This window comes from Pygocentrus nattereri, chromosome 10, assembly GCF_015220715.1.
Source record: "Pygocentrus nattereri isolate fPygNat1 chromosome 10, fPygNat1.pri, whole genome shotgun sequence".
NCBI classification, from domain to species: domain Eukaryota; kingdom Metazoa; phylum Chordata; class Actinopteri; order Characiformes; family Serrasalmidae; genus Pygocentrus; species Pygocentrus nattereri.
The window spans coordinates 6,250,795-6,275,000 of NC_051220.1; the positions used below are offsets into that span (position 1 = coordinate 6,250,795).

A 24,206-nucleotide genomic window follows, 5' to 3' on the forward strand; every position below is an offset into this window, starting at 1 on the left:
TATATTGTCAACACCCTTATATCAATATAGAGTAAATTAATATACAGTATATACAGTAAATTAAGTTGAATTCATGTTCATGTTTTACTTCCACTCGTACTTCCTGTGCAAAGCTAAAGAAACAAACTTAATAAACTAATGTCGTGACTGATCGACTGCATTTGAGGGGGGGGAACTGGTCAATTAGATTTTTTGCCAAACTATTCCTTTAACCTCTGCTCAAAGTCACTGTCCGTCAAAGACATTAAGTTACAGTCCAGCATCTCTTGCCTGGCAGATGCTATGACCGTATAACCACTCTTCGATGTAAATGGATTTCTAAAATTAAAGATGGACTGGAGTCAGTCGCTGCTGTGGGACCCTGCATTAGACACTAATGTCATTACAGGTAGCTCTGGGATGGAGAAAGGGCCCAGCGGGCTGGACAGATAGGATAAGAAGAGCTTGTGGAGTGTTACAGTGGAGACAAGAAGAGACAGCCGAGCCTCACTGTTTCTTCAAAGCTGCCAGCAGGAACAGAAACGCCGGTGTCCGTGAGCATATCTGCGGATGGGATTGAGCTAATATTGCTAAAGTTCCATTTGGAGGGCCTTTAGGAACTTTCCCAGTATGAATCTATAGTAAGACTGGGACAGTCAGCAGTTGTAATGAAATACAACAACATAGAACTCTATCAAAAGACACACTGGCTGTGTTTACATGTAAAGATTTTTGCTGATCCGATTGAATTCATTCCCGATTACAGATTCAGACTGAGGTGTTTATGCTCACTCTACTCAACACTCTGATGAAAACCTCCATTTCCATGCTCACTACAAGTAATCCACGCACATGTGTGGAGAACCACTTAGAGTAAACTTTACCATGACAACAAGCATCACATGAGTCCAGTCAGAGTAAGATGAGCAGCAGTGAGCAGTGCTTGTGTTTCTAATTACTTTGAAATGACGTCAGACTCAGGAAAACGTCCTTCACATGTCCTTATCAAAGAAGGCCAAGAGGAAGACGTCATGTTCTGAGACACATAAGCTGGACGTCCGTCCCACCGCCGTCTTTTATAGATCAGAGCATAAACTTCGTCTCTTCTACAGACGAGTTTCTGGCCATGTTGAACATTTTCAAACTTTTTCCAGAGCCAGTTTATGAGTTCTCTGCTTTTTCTATGATGCAAATGCACAGGTGCAAAACATGCTTACCCATTCCGATTGGGAGTGTAATCGGATACAGACGTTTATAGACGAATTATTTTTCTATTTAACAGATTATTTACAGGATTACCCACCTCGTTCAATTGGATATAAATTGTATTCAAAACGGACTAGACTATTCTGACTGAAGTGTTTACATGGACGAATTCTATTCTGATTGAGCTATTAGTCAGATTACTAACGGATTATTAAGATGCATGTAAGCGTGGCTAGTGCGTCCAATTCTGAGCACTCCAAAAAACAGAAAAGTTTACAATGCTTACAGAAATCAGCGCTTCTGCTACCATCTCACTGCAAAGCACACCCTAGGACAAGTTATAATCTGGACAGTAAACACTACTGTTGGTTATTACTGCATACTTTTTTAACTGTAGTTGATTTTTTGATGTCAAAGAGTCTGTGCATTAAAGGTTTGTCTCTTGACATGATTAAGTACTTTGACAGTAAGGGGCTGTTTGATTGACATGCTAAATAACCAACCAGAGACCAAAGTTTTAGCTTGATATTATAGAGGCAAGCGAGATTCACACTAGGGCTGCAACAAAAACAGACCCACAGATAACAAAATGGCATGAGAAAACAAACATGCTAGAACAGGGGTTCTCAACCCTATCTACCTAAAGGCCCGTCTCTCTAACACTATAAAGCATGAGGGCTTGCAAGTGCAATTTTGGGAAACATGGTCATGATATATTTTGGTGCTTACCCCTACAATACATAAAAATGGGTATCAGTAAACATATAATACCAACAGAATGATGGCAAATTAGGAGTACTGTTTCAATTCTTGGCTTTTTAACTAATGCTCAACTGGAATATTGAGGGGGGGTGTTCTCTTTTTAATAGAAAGGGTTAAAAAATGACCTAACTGTGCTTGGACACAGAGAAATTTGAACTCTGCGTTTAATCCATCCATACAGCGATCACACACACTAGAGGGCAGTCTGCACACTTGCCCAAAGCGGTGGGCAGCCCTATCCATGTGTAATACTTTTTTGAGTAATAACCCCAACACTGCTACCAGTAAAATTACAAACCAATGAGGTTTTGACATCCAAAAGTTGGACTGAAGGTGTTTTTTTTTTTTTTTAATTTTATTTCCATCCCACCTTAAATAGTTACATTCTGGTTCCAACCAATTTTCTATTCCACCTTAAATACTGCAGCAGTTAAATTCCGGTTCCTAAATACTGTTCAGGTGGACCGAAAAATCCAAATAAGATGCTGGCTTTAGCTTCATCAGAAACTGCTCATGGAAACTGTCATTAGCTTAGTGCTAATAAACTACTAGAATCCCACAGGAATGCTAGCAGAAGTCAGCATTATTAGCTTAGTGCTAACAAACTACTTGAATCCCATAGGGATGCTAGCAGAAGTTAGCATTATTGTAGAGGTGGGTTTATTTAAAAAGATTTGATATTCAAGGCCCAAATTGAAGGCCTTGCTCTAATAGACAGGATGCATCACCAGTAATGATATCTATTCTTATATCTGAAAGACTCATGTTGTCATGGCGACAGAGCTGGTAAATGTTTAAAAATGTTTCCTGTTAGACGGTCAAAGCCCACTGCACAGAAATATGCAAACATGGACATGCAGATAGCCAAGAATAGCCAGAATGCAACTGACAAAATGCTGATAGCTGTGGCTACCTTAAAGGGGAACAGATGTCAGACAGTATGTGTACGTGGGCAGAGCATCCGAGGCTGAGACGAAGTTGAGATTCGTCCACCATCCAAAAATATCCAGCCAAGAGCAGCTCTGTGGTCAGAAACTGACCACCGATGAATAGCTAGAGGATGACTAACACAAGCTGACGATCAGCAGATGGGCTACAGTCTCTTACTGTACACCAGCAATGTGGAGCTCCAAGATTTCTTCTGGTTGTACGAATCTTGTTTTATTCCAGATCAAACCAGTTCAAACCAGTTTGACTCAGTTGCAGCTTCAAACAAAACATTCTGGAGCCAAATATAAACAAGTACTTCGGAACATTTTTCAGACAGTTATCGAGGAGAACGTGTTCTAAGAAAAATCTTCACCACAGGATGCCAATTTGCAGCTCTCTGCTAATAAGTGATCCAGCAGGACGCACCAAGAAACAATCAGCAGGTCTACAAGATCAGGGTCAGCATAAATCTCCTGTTTACAACGCAGCCACTCATCTCCCTTGGCAACTCATCAGGGTAAACACTTTGCCAGCTCAACAACAGAACGAGGATGAATGGAAGCAGCTTGGGAAGTAAACAAAGACTTTTCAAATGGCTCAATTGAAGCAGGACGAAACGAGTCCCCCCTAAAAGTGAGTCCCGCCACACACTTGGCCTCAATTTTATCAATCGCTCGGCGAGAGCAAAAGGTGGCGTCCCTCGTGAAATGATTTTTTTTGCCTGGTTCTGATTAAAATGAGCATAGAGGCTGCATAAAAATTCATGCTATTTGTTGAGAACTTCTCCTGCTGCATTTTTGCATGTTAAAGCAATAGGTGGGCAAAAAATTAAAGCAATTGTCCCACTGGACACAAATGTAGCCAAGACTTAGAAGGGCATTCCGGCCTAAAACCAGATGTCATACATGGCAAATGACATCTGGTTTTAGGCCGGACTGCCCCTTTACTCTATATCGCAGCACTGTACACCCCATCAGTTTCACAGAGTTCATGATTTGATATCATTTTTATGTTTTTCTTCAGCAACGTTTTCTCACTACAATACCCAGCATGCCTTTTGTAAATACATATATGACAATCCCTGTGGTGTCAATCAATCCTGACTGCTAGCCTAGCCACCAATCTGTAAGGTGATGAATACAACCAAGCTAGCATTAGTGTCACTCTTACCTTGGTTGTCGAACAAAATCATAAAAAAACAGCAGTTCTATCTTTATGCAGTACAAAATGCCAGACCCAAGTTTTTTACCCTTTCAGCCTGAGAAAAGAAGCCAAACTAACGTTAGACATCTAGATTTTCAGATAGCTGCCTTGCTAACTTTAGCTTTTAGTTGTTTCTGTTGTTTCAGTGTCTACACTCACATACATGTAGCCGCAATACTGGGCCTAGCAGCAGTAGCTACATGCCTTCCTTCTGTTTTCACCAGCTAGAAAAAAAAAATCAACCAAAAATCCACCATAAATAGGTGTAGCTTTTCAAACCTCCTTTTCCTTCAAGACACATCATCAGAAGAGGTGTTTTCTAGTCTTTAAACCAGACAATCACACTCCTGTGGCACCACTATAGAAGCAGGTTTCAAAGATGTAGCAATGCTTCATTTTTTCATTGTGGCCAAAGTGTCCCTTCACGTTTCTGGCTATACCAAATAAAGCTAACAAGTAATGAAAGCTTACTCCTAGCAATTTGCATCATGCAACCGAGCACCTAAATCCTCACATATTTGCCTCAGACCATGCTGAGTCGTCAAGCAATATCTAGCAGACACGCTTAGGAGATTTCTGACTCTGTTATCGATAAAAACTGACAACAGTACAAGCTTCAAATGGCTACTAGTACTAAATGCTATTATGTAGAACATGCTGTTGGGTCAGGTATAAGCATCCCTTAGATGCAACATTAGCCTTGTAGCTCCAGTGTAAAGCTAAAGAAACAAACTTCAGACACCAAAGTTGCCCTGGATGATCAATACTCACTTTAACTTTCCTCACTCAGATTCAGATTCACATTCTCCTTGGGGTCTTTGATTCAGTCATGTACTGCCTCTCTGTAGAAATTCAGGTCAGGTTGGAATATGAATTGACTACGCTTTCCTGCAATGGATTTCATAAATTAACCTGGTCTGCACAAAATTTCATAAATGTATGTTTTTCCACCCAAGGCAAACACAAATCAGGCTTTCACTTCAGCCTTTTCCCAGCTGAGCTACACAATGGCGGCTAATAATTACAATCAATTCTGTGCAGACCGGGTTTGCAAACGAGCAGGTGATTTATCATTTTATTTCATTTCTTTATTTATTTTCTGGATGTCCCACAGCCAGGGTCCCAATGACAAACGCCCAGAGGGTCAAGGACGCTGGGGACGCATGCTGATTTTCTGCTAAAGCCATGTACAACACGACCATTATTCAATCTGCTCAATATCCAGCATTATGTTGCAGTGCTAATCATATCCGTGAGTGGACGCAGTAATGGGCCTCCCCTTTGTGGCCTCATAAATCTGCGTTATGGGAAAAATGTAGTAACTACAGCTAGATGAAATCCGAAAAGCAAAACAAGCTTACAAGTAAACACGTATCTGCTGACTAGGTATTACAAATACGTGGGGTCTAATTGAAACTGGGACAGGCCAGCCTCGCTTGCAGTAGTTAGAGACTGCTGAGAGCATTCAAAAGTTTGAACACACCTGATTAAATGCACGCTTTTCATCATTTGTAAGACATACTGATCTAAAGGCTTGGGCTTAAATGCTTGAAACTTGATTCTAAAACAAACAGGCATAGTGAATACCTGCATTATTAGGCCAGATGTTTATGGACACCCCACTTTATTATTGAGTTCATGCACATAACCATGCAATCTCCACAGACAAATAATGGCAGTAGAATAGGTCGTTCTGAAGAGCTTGGTGACTTAAAATGTGCCATCATCTAGAATATATATATATATATATTATATACATATCGCTGCTGTCGGAACAAAACCTTGTATCTCCATTTTTGTTGTTTTTCAGTTTTTGACATGTTTTGAAAATGCCTGTTGGTCTTTATATTGTGTGTAAATTTCATGATGAATGGACCAAAAGAAATGACCCCAAATAACTTGGAAAGACGTCTGGTTCCATTCACTTACATTGTAAGTAAAGTGTGTTTTTTCCTTCTCTATATATATGTATGTATATACTATGTATTGTAGAGTTTAATCTGATAATAAAATGATTATACACCTCCAGAGCATAGAGTGGGCCAAGCTCATTTAAGATTGAGCTTACTGAGATTAATTAAGATTTAAGGACTGAGGCAAACTGAAAAAGTGTCCTGTGGTCTAATGAATCCTCTGGGCTAATGAACCATCTGGCTTGTTATTATCAGTGCACAGTTCAAAAGCCAGCACCCATGACAGTATGGGGGTGCACTAACGCACACAGGATAGGTGACTTGCGCTGTGAGGTCACCATTAATGCTGAAAAATATATACAGATTTTGGCTAAATATGCTGCCATTCAGATGACGTCTTTTTCAGAGAAGGCCTTGATTATCTCAGCAAGACAATGCCAAACATTCTGCATGTATTACTACAGCATGGCTCTATAGTAAATGGTATAGTATATAGTAGAGCATGCTAAACGCCTGCAGTCCAGATCTGTCGCCCACTGAAAACATTTAATGCATCATGAAGCAAAAAAATACAACAAAACAGACCCCAAACTGTTGAGCAGCCAAAATCACATGTCAAACAAAAATGGCAAAACATTTAATTTTGAAAACTATAGCAGTGTCTCCTCAGCTCCCAAATGCTTACAGAGTGTTGTTAAATATAGAGGGGATGCAACACAGCAGTGAACATAACCCCATCCCAACAATTTTTGGGATGTGTTGCTGGCATGAAATTCAAAATGGGCATATATATTTCAAAAAGCAACGCAATTTCTTAGTTCCAGCATTTCATATGTTCTCTTTGTACTATTCTCAATTGAATATAGAGTGTATTTACTTGATTTGTATATCACTGCAATCTGTTTTTATTTACATTGCACCTTTTTTCCAACTCTTTTGGAAATTGTTTGTATGCCCAGGTCAAGTAAGTGGTTGAGAGACTCTTCCAAGTCATCTATGGTTTTATGATTCGGGACATGGACAATATGGATACGCAGGCTAGGAGACTAAATATGGGAATGGTGTTCAAAAGCCTTTCTTCTCAATACAAGGCGACATCTAGCTGGAAAATCACAGAGATGTGACTAAAATGATTAGAGTTTGGGTTTGGTGAAAAACAATGTAATTTGGCCTATAATTCTCTGAAGGTAGCAGGAAGAACAAATAAAAGCACAATGCAGCACCCTGTAAAAGAGGACATTAGCCCAGGACCCCAAAAGCATTTCATCTTGTCCAAATAGTGCTTATGAGTAGGTGTGTCCAAACTTGTTAGGTATTGTTGTAGTCAAACCACTAGAGGCAAGACTGAGTCATGACCAAGGCTTCGTAGTAATCGAATCTAGACTGAGACTAGGAGTGGCAACCACCTGGAACACCATGGAGTACTACAACACAAGTTGCAGACTTGAGCTTGGTTTGGCCTGAGAGAAAAAATACATATATCTACATACAGAACAGAAGTATAAACCGAATGATGGGCGAAGCATCGCATATTAACTCCAAGCACAGAGACTGGAATAAATGAACAACAGGGTCGCTCTGTATTTCACACCATTTTCAGCTCAACTGAACAGCCCAGATCTAATCAGTCTGCAGATAAGGTCCTGAATTTCCACGACTCGGGCGGATAATTAGTGTGAAAGATAAGAAATGGAGTGGTGGCTAGATTTTCCACATCTTGGACCATTTATACACTATAAGGGACTGTGACAAACTCTCACAAGGATCACAGAGCTCAATATCACTATACTCACCGGCCACTTTATTAGAAACCCCCCTCTTGTAGTTTCATGTTCATGTTAGTCATCCTCTAGCACAGTTTCAGACCACAGAGCTGCTCTTGAATGGATATGAACTGCTGTGGTGAGAATGATCCACCACCCAAAAAATATCTGGATAACAGCAGTCCAGTGGTCAGAAACTGGCCAATGATAAAAGTGGTAGGGGGAGGCTGATAAGTTGTGCAGCAAAAGAAGGAACTGCAGTCTATAATTGTACATCTTTTTGGAGGAGTTATAAGATCGGTGTTTCTAATAAAGTGGCCAGGTAGTGGAAGCACAAGGTAGGTGTTTCTAATAAAGTGACCAGTGAGTGGACGTACAAGGTGTTTCCTTATGCAGTGACAGTTGTGGTGAAATAAGAACAAGTCTCTTTCTCTCTTTCTCTCTGCATCACTTGTTCTTCTCTTTTGTTATTTCCATCTCTTTCCAGCTATTCAGTCATTCAATCTCTCTCGCTCTCTCTCTCTCTCTCTCTCTCTCGCTCTCTCTCTCTCTCTCTGTACATCACCTGAGGTGATAAAGCTCCTACACTCATTTTCTCACACACTCCCATGGCTCTCACCATCCACACACACACACACACACACACACACACAAAAAGAGCCATAAAAACAATCGCTTGGAACACTGCAGCAATCACTTAACAATCTCCTTATTAATCACAGTAGATAGCATAGCAACAATCCAGAATTACCCTAACAACCACCTGGAAAGCCACAGCAACTACGTAATAGCCACGACAGCCCATAGTCACTATTTCACAAGACTCGAGTAATCACCTCCAACACAGTAACAACCACTTAGCAACACCCTAGCAACCACCAGAGATACCATAACAACTGTTTAGTAACTGCCTAATAATACCCTAGCAACTACCTGGAACACCACAGCAACCCTCTGTCAAGCACAAGACATACCATAGCAACCACCTGAAACACTACAGCAGCCACGTAGCAACCCTCTAACAGCCAAGGAAACCAGAGCAACCATATAAGAACACTCTAGCAATTACCTCAATTAGCAACCATCTAAAATACCATAGCAACACAACAACCACAACAACCACCTTGCAAACACTATAGCAATCCCCACCATTCCCATAGCACCCACACAGCATCCACACAGCAACGCCCTAGTGACTACCTGGAAAAACATATGAATCCTTAGCATACCTTAGCAACCACCTTAAATGCCACAGCAACACCATAGCAACTACCTGGAACACCATGACAACCACCTAGCAACACAAACACACATATGAATCACTTAGCATACCTTATCAACCACCTGAAATACCATAGCAGCACAATAGCAACTACCTGGAATACCATAACAACCACCTAGCAACACTTTAGCAACCAGGAATTACAATATAAACCCAACTAAGCAATAAAAACAATCAGCAGCTGCTTTCAAGCATTTACAGCTTGCTTTGTCAAGCCAACTTAAAGCTCCTTCAGAAACTTTAGCTTCTAGTTACTATTTTTATCATCCAGATTACAACAGCGAGAGCAGCCCTGCCTTGTTTTATAGCTGTGTGTTCCATCATCCTCATCTTAAAGAATCCAAAATATCAAGTTTTGTTTCAAATTTAATTACTGTACAGTTGTGTGTGTTATTTCACAGTTTGAGGTCACTGTTATTGTAAAATGTGGAAAATTGTAAAAAGCCTTCTATAATAGGCTCATCCAAGCATTTCGCTGCTACTGCTCCTGTAGGGTGGATCTCCAGAGAAAAACATCCCTGTGTCTATATGCAGTGATGGTCATGGTTTTGGTTATGGGAGGCAATCAGATTCAGTCTTAATCCAATAAGGCCAGTCAGAGCTTTATTGACTGTCCACGTTGGACACAGCGCAGAGCACAGTACTTACAGTGCAGCGCTGATCTGCTGCCCGCAGGACGAGAACTGAACGTCTGAACCACATTCTGCCTTACACACACACACAGTGCAGAGTAGACCGGTGTGTTCACATGTTTTGTGGTTGTGCTGCTGCTGTACTGTACAGTGACCAAACATTTTATTTCTACACAGCTGTACAGACGCTGAGAAACAACTGGAGCACATTCAGCTTCTCACATCTGATCAGCCTGTGATTTACAGAGGAGTTACAGAAGAAAAGAAGCAGCAAAGCAGCACAAAACCATAAGCTTTAGCAACAGAGAGAGAGAGAGAGAAAGAGAGAGAGACAGAGAGAGAGGAGAGAGAGCGAGAGATAGGAGAGAGAGAGGGAGAGAGAGAGAGATAGTGGAAAGAGATAGAGAAAGAAAGAGAGAGAAATAGGAGATAGGAGAGAGATAGGAGAGAGGGAGAGACAGAGAGAGAGAGAGAGAGAGGAGCAGGGAAAAAGAAAGAAAGAAAGAAAGAAAGAAAGAAAGAAAGAAAGAAAAACGTAGAGCGTACAGAAAGAGACCACCCACTGCTCACACACACACACACACACACACACACACACACACACACACACATACACACACACACAATCTGAGTGAGTGATGAGAGCGTTAGCGGTTAGCTGTTAGTAACGGTCACCGAGTGTTTGGCCTCACAACCTCTCTCTGAGCCAATCAGAGAGCCGTGAGAATGGAGGGGCGGGGCCAGAACCCAGTGACAGTTAGCCTTTTAGATTTCAGCGCTAGCAGCACGAGCAAAACATACACACACACACACACACACACACACACACGCACACACCCACACACACACACATACACATAGAAACATACACACACACACACACACACACACACACACAGACACACACACACACCCAAACACCTACACACACATACTCACACACACACAAACACACACAGAAACACGCACACACAAACACACAGACACAAATACACACACGCACACAGACACACACACATACACACACACGCATACACACAAACACACACAGAAACACGCACACACAAACACACAGACACAAATACACACACGCACACAGACACACACACATACACACACACGCATACACACAAACACACACAGAAACACGCACACACAAACACACAGACACAAATACACACACATAGCACACAGACACACACACACATAGCACACTTCACTCCCTGCAGTTAGCAAGTTAGCAAAAGCATTGATGAGATGAGAGGAACCAGCAAAAAGTCCAAAAGACAAAGAAAGCAAGGCCCACTCACCTTCTGCTTCACCACACAGGGTGCACTGAGACTCTAGCGCAGGCCACGCCAGGAGAAAACAAAGAAAGAGAGAGAGACGGTGAAGCAAAACCAAAACGAAGAAGCCTAGCGGCAATAACTTCAGCACAGGATCACTAAAACGCCACTCTTTAGCCTTGATCTGTCCTCAGCAGTGCACTAGCAGGTGGGAGAGGGTCCTCAGTGGTCAGCGCAGCAGCCCAAACTGCACTGCTCTGAGATTAACGGCACAGTTTAACTCGTTTCATGAGCAGGTTTTATGGACCTGGATTAAGCATTTGTCCTAGAACATGCAGGATTTCTGAGAGAACCACCTCTATCAAGTTGCTAGAGGCTAAATGGCCGATGCCACATGAGCAAATAGCACTTGGTGAATTTTTTTTTTTTGGGTGGGGTAATAAGTATAATGATGCAAATGCACTTCAATCAGATCAGTGTGTTTTCAGAGAACACGTCATTTGTCATAAAGCCGCTCATCTCAAAAACATTCCCAGAGAATAAACATAAAAATCAGTTCAGCCTTAATGAAGAAGGCCTGATGGCATCAGATTACATTAAATCAGTGGATTTGATACTCACATTACAGAGTCATGATTACAGATTAAAGTGTATGAAATGTAAAATAGAGCAGATAATCAGGAGGCTGGTGTACTTTGAGTGCATTCTGATTACACTGAGAAAAAAAAAAGGGAAGGGATACTTAAGGTTCAACTAATACACCCACCCCCCCTATCCATTTCATAAATGTCAGCCTAAATGTAGGAGAGAAAGAAAGGAGATAGATCCTTTAGGCCCAACTGATGCATCTTGCCCTCCGAATCTATTTCCAGAGAGATCACTGAGGTTCAGCTCGCCTTTGCATTTCAGATTGATCCTGTAGGTCCAACTAATGCATTGTTCTTTGTGGATGCTTATTCGATAGATACTTCAGGTCTGACTCATGCATCTTTCCTTCTGGATTATACTTAAATAGATCCTTTAAGTTCAACAAATGCACCGTGCCCTCTGGATCCCTTTTCAAATAGATCCCTTAGGTCCAACTGATCCATCTTGTCCTCCATACCTTGACCTCTAGATTGATTCAGATAATCCTACATGTAAAGACAAAAAGAGAAGGCAATAGATCCTTTAGGTCCATCTAATGCATCTTTCCTTCTGGATCTCCTTTAAGTTCAATAAAAGCACCTTGCCCTCTGGATCCATTTTCACATAGATCTCTTAGGTCCAGCTAATCCATTTTGTCCTTCAGATCTTGACCTCTAGATTCATAAATATAATAAATGTAGGAGAGAAAAAGAGAAGGCAATAGATTCTTTAGGTCTAACTAATGCATCTTGCTCCTCAGGATCGATTTTAGATTGATCCTTTAAGTCCAAATAAAGCGCTGTTCTTTGTGGATGCATATTCCATCGATACTTTAGGTCCAACTAACGCATCTTTCCTTCTGGATTCTTTTTAAATAGATATTTAGTTGAAAGCTGAAAGAATGCCTCTTGCACATTTAGGTCCAATGACTCCACCCTGTCCTCTGGATCTTGACCTCTAGATTCATAAATATAACCTTACACGTAGAAGAGTAAAAGAGAAGACAATAGATCCTTCAGATCCATCTAATGCATCTCTCCTTTTGGATCTTTATTAAATACATCCTTTCAATTCAACAAATGCACCTTGCTCTTTGTGGCCATTTTTGATCCCCTAGGTCCATCTAAACCATCTCTTTCTCCAGACCTTGTCCTCTAGATTCATAAATATAATAAATGTAGAAAAGAAAAAGAGATGGCAGTAGATCCTTTAGGTTCAACTCTTGAGCTTCACCCTTCAGATTTTGTTAAGATAGATCCTTTAGGTCCAATGACTGTAGCTTTATGTAGTTTAGAAGGATTCTTGAAAGTTCCATTAACGTGCTTTGCTTTCTGAATCTACTTTAAAACAGATTCCTTAGTTCCAACTAATGTATCTTCAATTTGGATCCTATTGAGCCCTGCGGGTGACATCCCTTCCATGGGAACGAGATCCCAATGTGTGGCCACAACTAAGTAGTGCATGAGGAAGAGATAATTAAGCCATGGCCACCACTTATTAAGGCATGGGAACAAGATCCTGCCTTACTAAGTTATGTCCACGCGTTAGAATTTCATTCCCATGCCTTACTAAATCATGGCCACAAGTTAATTATCTTGTTCCCATGCCTTACTAAGTTGTGGCCATGCACTATTTTAATTCATACAGGATGTCACAAGTGGGGCTCCGTAGGGTCCATAAATATCACTCTAAATATAGGGTGAAGGCAATAGATCCTTTAGGTCCAACTAATGCACCTCGTCTTCCAGATTCATTTCTCAAATGTCACCCTAAATCTAAAAGAGAAAATGACTACTAACCCACCTCAACTTCTGCTTAGATTTCATAGCATGTACAAGAACAAGCCTGGAACACTGTTAAAAAGTGCTCACACAGGGACGGATGGCGTGAGGCCGCGGTGGCGAGGGTGATTCATGTTCCCGCGAACAAATAAGGCCTTCTTTCAAGGAAGTGTTCAAAAAGACTTTTACAGTCTCTATGAAAATTGTTATTGTTAGAAACGACATAGAGCATCATGTTTAAGGAACCGCACTTATTTGAGTTTAATGAAAGGAGAAGATGAATTCCTTAAGAAGCGAAGCCATTTAAGGTTTACTGAAAGCAGACAACAGTGCTGCATTGGCAAGCACTCTATCTCACATAAATGCATCCAGTGAATTTCCTTCTCGTCAAAGAAAAGCGAGTATATACAGGCAGTTACATGAACGGTATCTGGGTAATAGGTATTAAATGCATGCTGTTGTGTTGTGCAGATTTACTTCGAGCTGATTAATGTTTTGTGCCCTTTAATGTGCAAACTATTCATTTTGTTCCCTAAAGTGTCTGAATCCCACACAACTGACTCACTGCTGCGTTCCCAAGCCAACCTGGACCCAAAAATGCATAGAAAATGTGATCCAAACAGAAATTATTGGAGACAATAGGTTACAGGAGCTCTATCTTTAGGTCCAACAAACACATCTCACCCACCAGATCTATTTTAGATGTTGAAAGGGGTTCTAATGACCCTTATCTTAAATCATTAAGATTTAAACAAAAGCATGGGCCTTGGTTTGATGTGAAAGGCTCGGCTTTCAAGAAACATACCCAGTCAGAATTGTCCTCAGTGTTGGTGATAGGAACCAGACATCAGACACACACACACACACACACACACACACACACACACACACACACACACACACACACACACACACACACACATTTCTGTGAATTGTGTGGACTCTACATAGACTTACATTCATTTCCTGGAGATATACACCAACTCTTTTATTTAAAACTTTTATCCTAACCTTAACCTTAACCATACCATAACCTTAATATACACCAATCAGGCATAACATTATGCTCCTTGTTTCTATGCTCACTGTCCAATTAATCAGCTCCACTTACTGTATAGCTGCACTTTGTAGTTCTACAGGTACAGAATGTAGTCCATCTGTTTTTGATACTTTGTTAGCCCCCTTTTACCCTGTTCTTCAATGGCCAGGACCCCCATCGACCTTCACAGAGCAGGTACTATTTGGTTAACAAAATAACCAAATAGGGTGGTGGGTAACAAAGTATCAGAGAAACAGATGGACAGCAGTCTGTGACTGTAGAACTACAAAGTGCACCTATATAGTAAGTGGAGCTGATAAAATGGGCAATAAGTGCAGAAACAAGGTCATAATGTTATGCCTGATTGATGTATATCTTGACCTTAAAAGTAATGACGTACATTGTGGGGACCAGTGTGTGGAAGAAAGGTCCCGTCAGTGTGAGTGTAGTAACAGTTTTTTTGGTCCCCACAATGTGGCATAAACCTGCCACACACACACACACTCTCACACACACACACACACACACACAGTTAAATTGAGAAGATGGCAGCAGAGCAGAGAGAAAATTTACTAGTTTAATTGTAGGCACTCTTGTCCTATTCTCGGCTGTATCTAAAGAGACCGGCCAATTGCTTCCATTAGCTCTGCCTGTGGTAAAAGCAAAAAAAAAAAAAAAAAAAAAGTGGACAACTGTGCGAGTCTGTCTCAGAGCAAGGTCTGCTGAATCCTCCACGCCATATAGAGGAGTAGAGTAGCTAAAAAGTGCCACCTCACTCCTGCTACTTACATAAACACATGCTCATTCCAAAACACATTAAGTCCCACTTTTTCAGGACACGTTGTTGAGAGAGGCCTTTACACATATGAGGAATATCAAGGACTTGTTATGATTCATGCTGGCATTATTAGAGCAATCAAAAAGCATTTGTTGCCAAAATGCATTATACATTACTTCTTATTTTATCTAAATCTTTTCTTGTTACTATTAATGGATATCTACACCAGCCATATGGATATCTACACCAGCCACATGGATATCTACACCAGCCATATGGATATCTACACCAGCCACATGGATATCTACACCAGCCACATGGATATCTACACCAGCCACATGGATATCTACACCAGCCACATGGATATCTACACCAGCCATATGGATATCTACACCAGCCACATGGATATCTACACCAGCCACATGGATATCTACACCAGCCATATGGATATCTACACCAGCCACATGGATATCTACACCAGCCACATGGATATCTACACCAGCCACGCGGAGTCTTTTTATTTTAGTCACGCCCCAACATTGTAGAGCATTCCAGACTGCATCCTTGTCCCTCATGGCCACATGGTGAGCCCATCATTTTGAAGTAAATGTGTCGCAAAATCTGAAAATCAGTATGGATTTATAAGAATTGTCACTACATATTAAGTAACGTTTTGTGTTTTAATGAAGAATATCATGACTTTATGTGTGCAAAGCTGTGTTTGCTGGTCATGCACTGGCTAGTGTTTTTGAGTTCTGCTCAAAATGAGCTACAATTGTCACTCCCAATAGTCCCTACTGAAACATTTGGTAATGTTTCATTTGGTAATGTTTCATTTGGTAATGTTTCATTTGGTAATGTTTCAGTAGTGTTATAATTGTTTTGGTAGTGACAAAATGTAATGCTCCAACATTTATTTTAACAAAATAAACCCAAGGTATAGGGCCACTCCAAGAAAAAGAATAAGCTCCCTCCAAAAAAATGATTTTAGCCTAAATTCCAAGTCAGTGAAAAGTTCAAAATGGGTTGAACAAATTCTCCAGAATGATAGATATGTTTTCATGTACAGTATTATAAAGTCAGAGACTCCCCTGTCATGTGTTTCATGTCTAGTCCAAATAGTCATTAAGTTCCCACTTCTTTTCTGTGTGTTTACATGCACTCAATAATCAGATCATAATACGATTCCTGCAGTTATTCAAATGGTCATGTAAACAACACACTCTGATTTCTTAGATCAGAAGGTCTAGAGGTCTAAGTCTAAATCCGATAAAGAGGCCGGATTTTAGCTCAGTAATCAGATTTCTCAGGGCATGCGAACTCTTACTCTGATTTCTTTAGGATTTCTCAGTCGGTGCTGTGTGAAAACAGGCCACAGGACCGGAAATAAGCGAGCAGCGTCGCCATCAGATGCAGCAAAACACTTTTAGAGAGATGCTGAAACCAAATACATGCTTGAAGAAATGAAAGATTTCAATATTCTTCATCTTCTAGATGATGCATGATTATATTCTCAGGTGAAGTGCTTTTCAAGATCCATGTAATCCCAATTACATCATGTGGTATTTACTACAGCATATGTGGTTTGAGATGCAGCCGGCCTGCGATTAACAACCTCTACATGGGAGCGTAAAGAGAGAGGGTGCAGTGATGGCACTTTATGGACTTCAACAAAACCAGAGACCTGGCAACCCTAGACTAGAGACAGATGAAGAGAAGTGGTGGTTTCAAAGAGAAAAGTTTTGATCAAGCTGTCTGCAGCCTGACTGTGCCTCATCAGCAGAGGTGTAAGTAATGAATTACATTTACTCATCACTATAACTGAGTACAGTTTTCCCTGTAACTGTATGTTTTTTAGGAAGAATTAAATTATAGTACTTTTAATCTTACTTGTGTTCATTTTTAATGAAATACTTTTACTTCACTACTTTAACTTTCATAACGTTACAGAGTAAAAATAAATGATGAGTGTATCAGCTCTGAGTTAAATTAAAAAGATTCACCAAACAAAGAACGGCTGCTCTGGCAGGGAAAACACTACAGAGATGTCCAGTTCAGTGGAAAAGGACAGAGGAGAACATAACCGGCACACACGAGGAACAGACCATGTCCAAACGGTCATCTGTGCTCATTTCCATATGAACTAAAGAAAACGGCGTTATCATCAGCAGCCAAACACGAAACCTGCTGAGATCCGCTCTCAAAGCTTGACTCCAGCCTGAGGCAGCGTTAGTCGAGCTAGCTCATCTGAGCTAAACAGGTACCGCGTTTACAGTTTTCTTCTTTCTTTTATAAAGATTCTGTTTATTACACTTAAAATCTGCTGCGTATATTTTATTACAGTGCCTGTCAGCTGCTTTAGTTAACTGGTGTCGCCCACAGACAACAGTTTGCCCGTTTATACAGCCTAGCGGTTTATTCAGCCTAGCTTATTCAGCGGCTGTTTAGATAAAGGCTGTGGTAGAAAATCTAGTCTAATACTGGATCGTCATAAACTCTGGACAGTGATTCTGTCACACTGTGGACTTGATCTGATCCCTCCCCATCTCCCTGCCCCCCCTCCTCTCTCTCTCTCTCTCTCTCTCCCTTTCTCTGTCTTCCTCTCTCTCTCTCTCTCTTTCAGTCTCTCTTTCTCTCTTCCTCTCTCACTTTTTCTCTCTCTCTCTTCCTCTTTCTCTCTCTCTCTCTCTCTCCCTTTCTCTCTCTCTGTCTATTCCTCTCTTTCTCTCTCTCTCTCTCTCTTTCTCTGTCTTCCTCTCTCTCTCTCTCTCTCTTTCAGTCTCTCTTTCTCTCTTCCTCTCTCTCACTTTTCCTCTCTCTCTCTTCCTCTTTCTCTCTTCCTCTCTTTCTCTCTTCCTCTCTCTCTCTGCCTTCCTCTCTCTTTCTCTCTCTGTCTCTTCCTTTCTCTCTCTCTCTTCCTTTCTCTCTCTTCCTCTTTCTCTCTTCCTCTCTCTCTCTCTGTCTTTCAGTCTCTCTTTCTCTCTTCGTCTCTCTCACTCTTTCTCTCTCGCTCTCTGCCTTCCTTTCTCTTTCTCTCTCTGTCTCTCTTCCTTTCTCTCTCTCTCTCTCTCTCTCTCTCTTTATCTCTCTTCCTCTCTCTCTCTCTTTCAGTCTCTCTCTCTTCCTCTCTCTCTCTTTCTCTCTTTCTCTCTCTCTTTCTCTGCCTTCCTCTCTCTCTCTCTCTCTCTCTTCCTTTGTCACTCTCTCTCTCTCTTTCTGTCTCTTTCTTCCTCTCTCTCTGTCTTTCTCTCTCATCCTCTCTCTTTCTCTTTTCCTCTCACTCTCTTTTTGTCTCTCTCTATCTTTCTCTTTTTGTCTCTCTCTTGTCTCTCTCTTCCTCTCTCTCTCTCTCTCTTCCTGTCTCTCTCCTCCTCTCTCTCTCTTTCTGTCTCTTTCTTCCTCTCTCTCTGTCTATCTTTCTGTCTCTCTCTCTCGCTCGCTCTGTCTTTAACTGTGAGAGTCTGTGTAGCTGTTTAACTGTCTAATGGAGTAATCATGTGAAATGTGAAATTGTGAAATGTATTACAGTAAAAATCAAAGCTGGGTAAGTTGCTGATGTTGCTGCTGATTTTAATGGTGTAAATGCTCTGATTCAGCTGAAATGTACAGTTTGAAGGCTGTGAATGTTTTTACTGTCTGTAGATGTATACACCTATTACTGTAATCATATCATTTTTCTTTCTTTAATCAGTAACAACCTCTGCACAGTCTTTCAGGGATTCTAAAATGCTTTACAGGAATCAGATGTGATCACTCTCAGCTCTCAGAGCTTTTGCTTTAGTGTTTTCTTTACAGATTATTTCCAGTGATGTAGCCAAATCAGTTCAGAAATACAGTATGTTCAGGTTGTGACTGTGGAAATACAAAAAAATAACATAGTAACTCAGTACTATGAACTGCTTATTTACTCTTACTTGAGTAATTGTATTTACTAATATGTTTACATGTACTTGAGTAAATTAGCACTACAGTACCAGTACGTGTAATTGAGTAGGGATTGTCAATACTCTTTACACCCCTGCTTATCAGTTATCAAAGTGTTTAAGCTCGTTCGTTAGCGAGGGCCTCCGTAATTAACTCCAGCATTTGCATATTAGCCTCATGTGCTCACACATTCGTCGTCACTTGGCGGAGTACTGGCAGCACGAATCAGCGGCGATAATTAGCTTTTTCTGTTCTTTCTCTCTTTTTTTCTTCTCAGGCACATGCAGACTTTCTTTAGCGCCGTGCTAAAAGGGGGCAGCTGAGGACATGTTATTATGTCACAGTAGGAAAGGCAGAAAAAACTAAGAGGACTGAGAAAACGTTTAAAAAAAAGTTTAAAAAAGACTCAAATCCATATCTGTTCCTTAGTTTTGTTAAAGGGAAGCATGGAAGAGTCTAGCATGGAAAACTGAATTTTCCTCACGGTTTTGAAAAAAAGATTTTGATTATATATTATGGGGCAGTCGTGGGCTGGAGGTTATGGAACCGGCCCTGTGACCCCTCAGTTTGATCCCCAGAGCCGACAGCACATGACTGAGGTGTCCTTGAGCAAGACACCTAACCCCCACCTGCTCCCCAGGCACTGCAGATAGGGCTGCCCACTGTACCGGACAAGTGTGCTCACTGAGCCCTAGTGTGTGTGCTCACTAGTGTGTATGTGGTGTTTCACTTCACAGATGGGTTAAATGTGGAGGTGAAATTTATATCGCTATATGTTTACAATTTACTGCTGAAAGCCAAAAATCTCAGGCGCTCTTTGTGTTATTTTATAAAAGTCATGTTTCCAGAGCAGATCACTGAAGAGACGCCATCTGTTTGTAGTTTATAGCCAAGATTTGGGGAAAAACGGGTCGACTTTCAGTAGAAAAACAAAGTTCAGCTTCTTTTATTATAGGGGTTTAAAATGACATCACCGTCTATTAGACTGGAGAGAAGAGCTACAGCCTCATACAACGCCCAGCTTCTGAATGGAGCTTATGAAATATGAAACTTAGGAAGAACATGATGAAGTGAGTTTTGAAACCACTGGTGGTTCAAAGGAGTTTAAGAGGCTACGATATGTGGACCCATTAAGGTAATAAAGCAAATCACAAAGAATATAGGATATGGGCCCTTTAAGCTTTTGATGAAAAAAGAAAATAAATTGTTTTCCCTTTCACCGAATGCATCTTTACTTTGGATCAATTCCCAAGAACACGCTAATATTAGATTATCTCATGTGTGGTCTACACACTCTTCCCTTGACTAATGGCTTCAATTCTATTCAAATGTGCACATACACATAAGTGCGTTGCTCTATTTAGATGGCTATTGATTTTGGGTTATGCTCAGCGGGCAGTGGTCATTCCTCCACTTGGCTGACTGCTCCCCGAAGAGCTGAGAATGCACTTCTGTTTGTACAGCTCTGTGATTACACACCATCACACCTCAAACTCTCACACACTTCAGTTTGCTGAAATAACCACACACATCGCAATTAGCATTTCTGCCTCAGAGTACACTCTACTTGCATCCCAGTTAGCACACAAGCTATTCAGACCCCTAGTTAATAATACTGTGACTAACGTCTATTGTTCACATAGATTCATTTAAGATCATGTTCCATCACATTGCAGCTGCTATTGGCATTCGTCTTAGCATATAAAATGTAAGGGGACCCCACCTATGATCCCGGGGCCCTATGTTCCCAGGGTTCTTTGGTCCCTGGATTCTCTGTTCCCCAGACCATGGAAGCTGTAGTGAAAGTTCTGCCAGGAAGGCTCTAATGCTACATCAGTCATTCATTGGTCCTGTCTAGTCTTTAAAATGACTCCACTAATGTACCTATTCTGCTGCTTTCAGGTGCCTATGTTTTGACATTCCCCTCCTGCCTCCCACCCACCACTAGTTGGGTTCCTGTCTGGTTATCTATATACCACAGACAGAATGTTCCCAGGACCCTATATTCCACAGGCACTATGTTCCCAGGACCCTATATTCCACAGATACTATGTTCCCAGGACCCTATATTCCACAGGCACTATGTTCCCAGGACCCTATATTCCACAGGCACTATGTTCCCAGGACCCTATATTCCAGAGGCACTATGTTCCCAGGACCCTATATTCCACAGGCACTATGTTCCCAAGACTGTATATCCCACAGGTACTATGTTCCCAGGACTGTATATCCCACAGGTACTATGTTCCCAGGACCCTATGTTCCATGACACCATGTTCACAGGACCCTATATTCCACAGGCACTATGTTCACAGGACCCTATATTCCACAGGCACTATGTTCACAGGACCCTATATTCCACAGGCACTATGTTCATAGGACCCTATATTCCACAGGCACTATGTTCACAGGACCCTATATTCCACAGGCACTATGTTCCCAGGACCCTATATTCCACAGGCACTATGTTCACAGGACCCTATATTCCACAGGCACTATGTTCCCAGGACCCTATGTTCCACAGGCAGCACTATGTTCCCAGGACACTATATTCCACAGGCACTATGTTCCCAGGACCCTATGTTCCACAGGCAGCACTTTGTTCCCAGGACACTATATTCCACAGGCACTATGTTCCCAGGTCCCTATATTCCACAGATATTATATTCCCCGGACCCTATATTCCACAGATACTATGTTCTCAAGATCCTATATTTCACAGACACTATGTCCCCAGGACCCTGTATTCTGCAGGTACTGTGTTCTCAGGACTCTATATTCCACAGGTACTATGTTCCCAGGATCCTTTAGTCCACAGGCGCTATGGCCTCTATTCCACAGCCACTTTGTCCCCAGAACCCTATATTCCACAGGTACTATGTTTCCAGCATCCAAAGTTCCACAGGTACTATGTCCCCAGAACCCTATGTTCCACAGGTACTATGTTCCCCAGCTTTATATAAGAGATACCATACTTCAATGTGATACATTAAGGAAACCTATAAAAGTGCTGCTATGCTAATGGCTAGGATGGGGTCACCAAAGGTGGTACAGGTAAGAAGTTGGCCTTTCAACATGAGCACACTTTGCCTCAGCCCCAGTGAGCTAATTAGCTAAGTAAGTGAACTTTGCGGTGCAAACTGTTTTTTGGGAATTCAGAGTATAGAACTCGTATACTTCTGAATAATGGCTTTGTCTGGTTTAAACGTGAAGCCTGTCCTTTTTTGTTGTTTCTAGTTGTGTAGCACCTCTGCTACCTAACCAGCCATTTAGTAAATAATACTTGCATCTGCAATGTGTAATAAACGGAGGGGTTTACTAATGTTGAGTCACATGACAGTAATATTTGGGCAAGTTCCGCTCCTGAAGAACTGGAAAAAATATGATTGAGGCAATTTGGGGCTAAAATAGGGGCCAGAGGAATATAGATGTGTTTCCTGTTTCAACTTATAGACCCATGGAAAATAGGGCCCTGAGAATGAAAGTCTGTTTCCTATGTTAGCATTAAAGCTACATATACAGCATACCCTTGTACTTAATCCACAAACAGTTCGTATCACATTGTATTTGATGCCACAGAAGCACGCCATCACCATTTAAAGTAGCCTTTATCATAAAGGCAAGAAGGCCACTTTATTAGCTAGCTAATTTGCACCATATAAACAGAGAAGTTAATCTTAAGGAATCCCAATGACCCCATTAGCTGCTAGCATGAGCTGCTTTTCTACAGAGCTCCTCACTATAGAGATTGATTTGAGGAGAGTTAGTGCTCAATAAGTGTAGAAGTCTTAGAGACAGCTCTGAGTCAGCTGCTTGATAAACTAGCCAGGGGTGTTAAAGAAAGAGTCGGTTTGCTTTAGCTTTATTCCACTTTATCTGTTGTTGTATGCTTGCTGAGGGAAAAACTCATGTTCTTTTTACCTCTGTTCAGTTTAGGCTATAATTTCTACTAATTAGTTTCCCCCAGTGTTGCCAGACTGGACAGTTTTCCTCTAAATTGGGCTGCTTTTGGTTGTAATATGCAGAGGTGGGTAGCGTAGCCTAAACTCCTCATCAAAGAAAAGCAGTTTTACTTCTTTGGAATAATGACTCAAGTAGAAGTAAAATTAGCCTAGCAGAAACAGTTTGAGTAGGAGTGAAAACATTGGTATATTAATACATCCAGCATCTATTGCGTAGGAACTGAAGTTTATTAGGTGCAAATCTTCTCAGATTGGGTTCTGTCTGGCCTAAAACACAACCCTAAAGCTCCAAAGTGAGAGGCGTTCGCAACAGCAAAGCAGTGCAGCAGCTGAACCAAGAGAACACGATGGGATTGCACCCAAAAAAGACAGGAACTAAAAGTGAAGGACTAAAACGGAACTATTTCCTCAGACTTACTTGAGTAGAAGAAAAAGTATCATATAAATACATGTAAGTACATGTACCTGAGTAAAAAGTTCATGCCCACCATTGGTAATATATGTTTTAAAAAAAGGGGCTTAGGCAGATGGACAAAACTTTGGCTGGCTTGCCAAGATTTGAGTGGGTTTAAAAGTCTAGCCTACATGATCTCTGCTGACAATGCTAGTCATATTGATCCAGAGTGGCACAAGTGTTGGCCCTATGGTTGGTGATGCCATAGCCATCCATAAGCTCCCTCTCTCTCTCTGTGAGGGTAAAGCAGCCAGCCCTCTCCTCCCATGATTTTCCATGACGCCATGCCAACTCAGGCATCTGTTAGCTGACAGAATTAGCAGTTATCATTCCCCTCCAAGAATGCTAAGGTGTGTCGCTGCTAGGTCTGCACTGCCTGTCAGATTTAAACCTCACATGTACACACACAAAGACAGTCGCACACCTGTCTTTTTACACTGCTATATTAGCAGATTAGCTTTGAGAACCATATTTCATGAGATCTGTTCTAATATTAGCAAAAGCTATTTGAAATTGAGCCTATATTTTGCCCAGCTTGTTCATGCTATTGTTATTGTAGTGCCCATACAGGCCTAGAATGCTACTATACACAAAAGCAAAACTGCTCAGGTAGATAATCACAAGTAAAGCTTATAAGCCCTTGAATGATTAAAGAGTTCTTCACATTATGAAAGGCTTCTTCAGA

The 24,206-nt window shown here is 41.3% G+C and overlaps 1 protein-coding gene across 4 annotated transcripts in view; it reads right to left on the reverse strand.

The window, feature by feature from the left end:
* Window positions 1-24,206, reverse strand: part of dlgap2a (discs, large (Drosophila) homolog-associated protein 2a) — a 431,171-nt gene that overhangs the window by 212,510 nt on the left and 194,455 nt on the right. For 3 of the 4 annotated variants that reach the window (XM_017707804.2, XM_037541836.1, XM_037541837.1), the window contains one exon: window positions 10,981-11,013. The exons of the other annotated variant lie outside the window; for it this stretch is intronic. In XM_017707804.2, coding sequence (XP_017563293.1) covers window positions 10,981-11,013 — 33 coding nt within the window. The remainder of the gene's footprint in view (window positions 1-10,980; window positions 11,014-24,206) is intronic. 4 annotated transcript variants of the gene reach the window in all.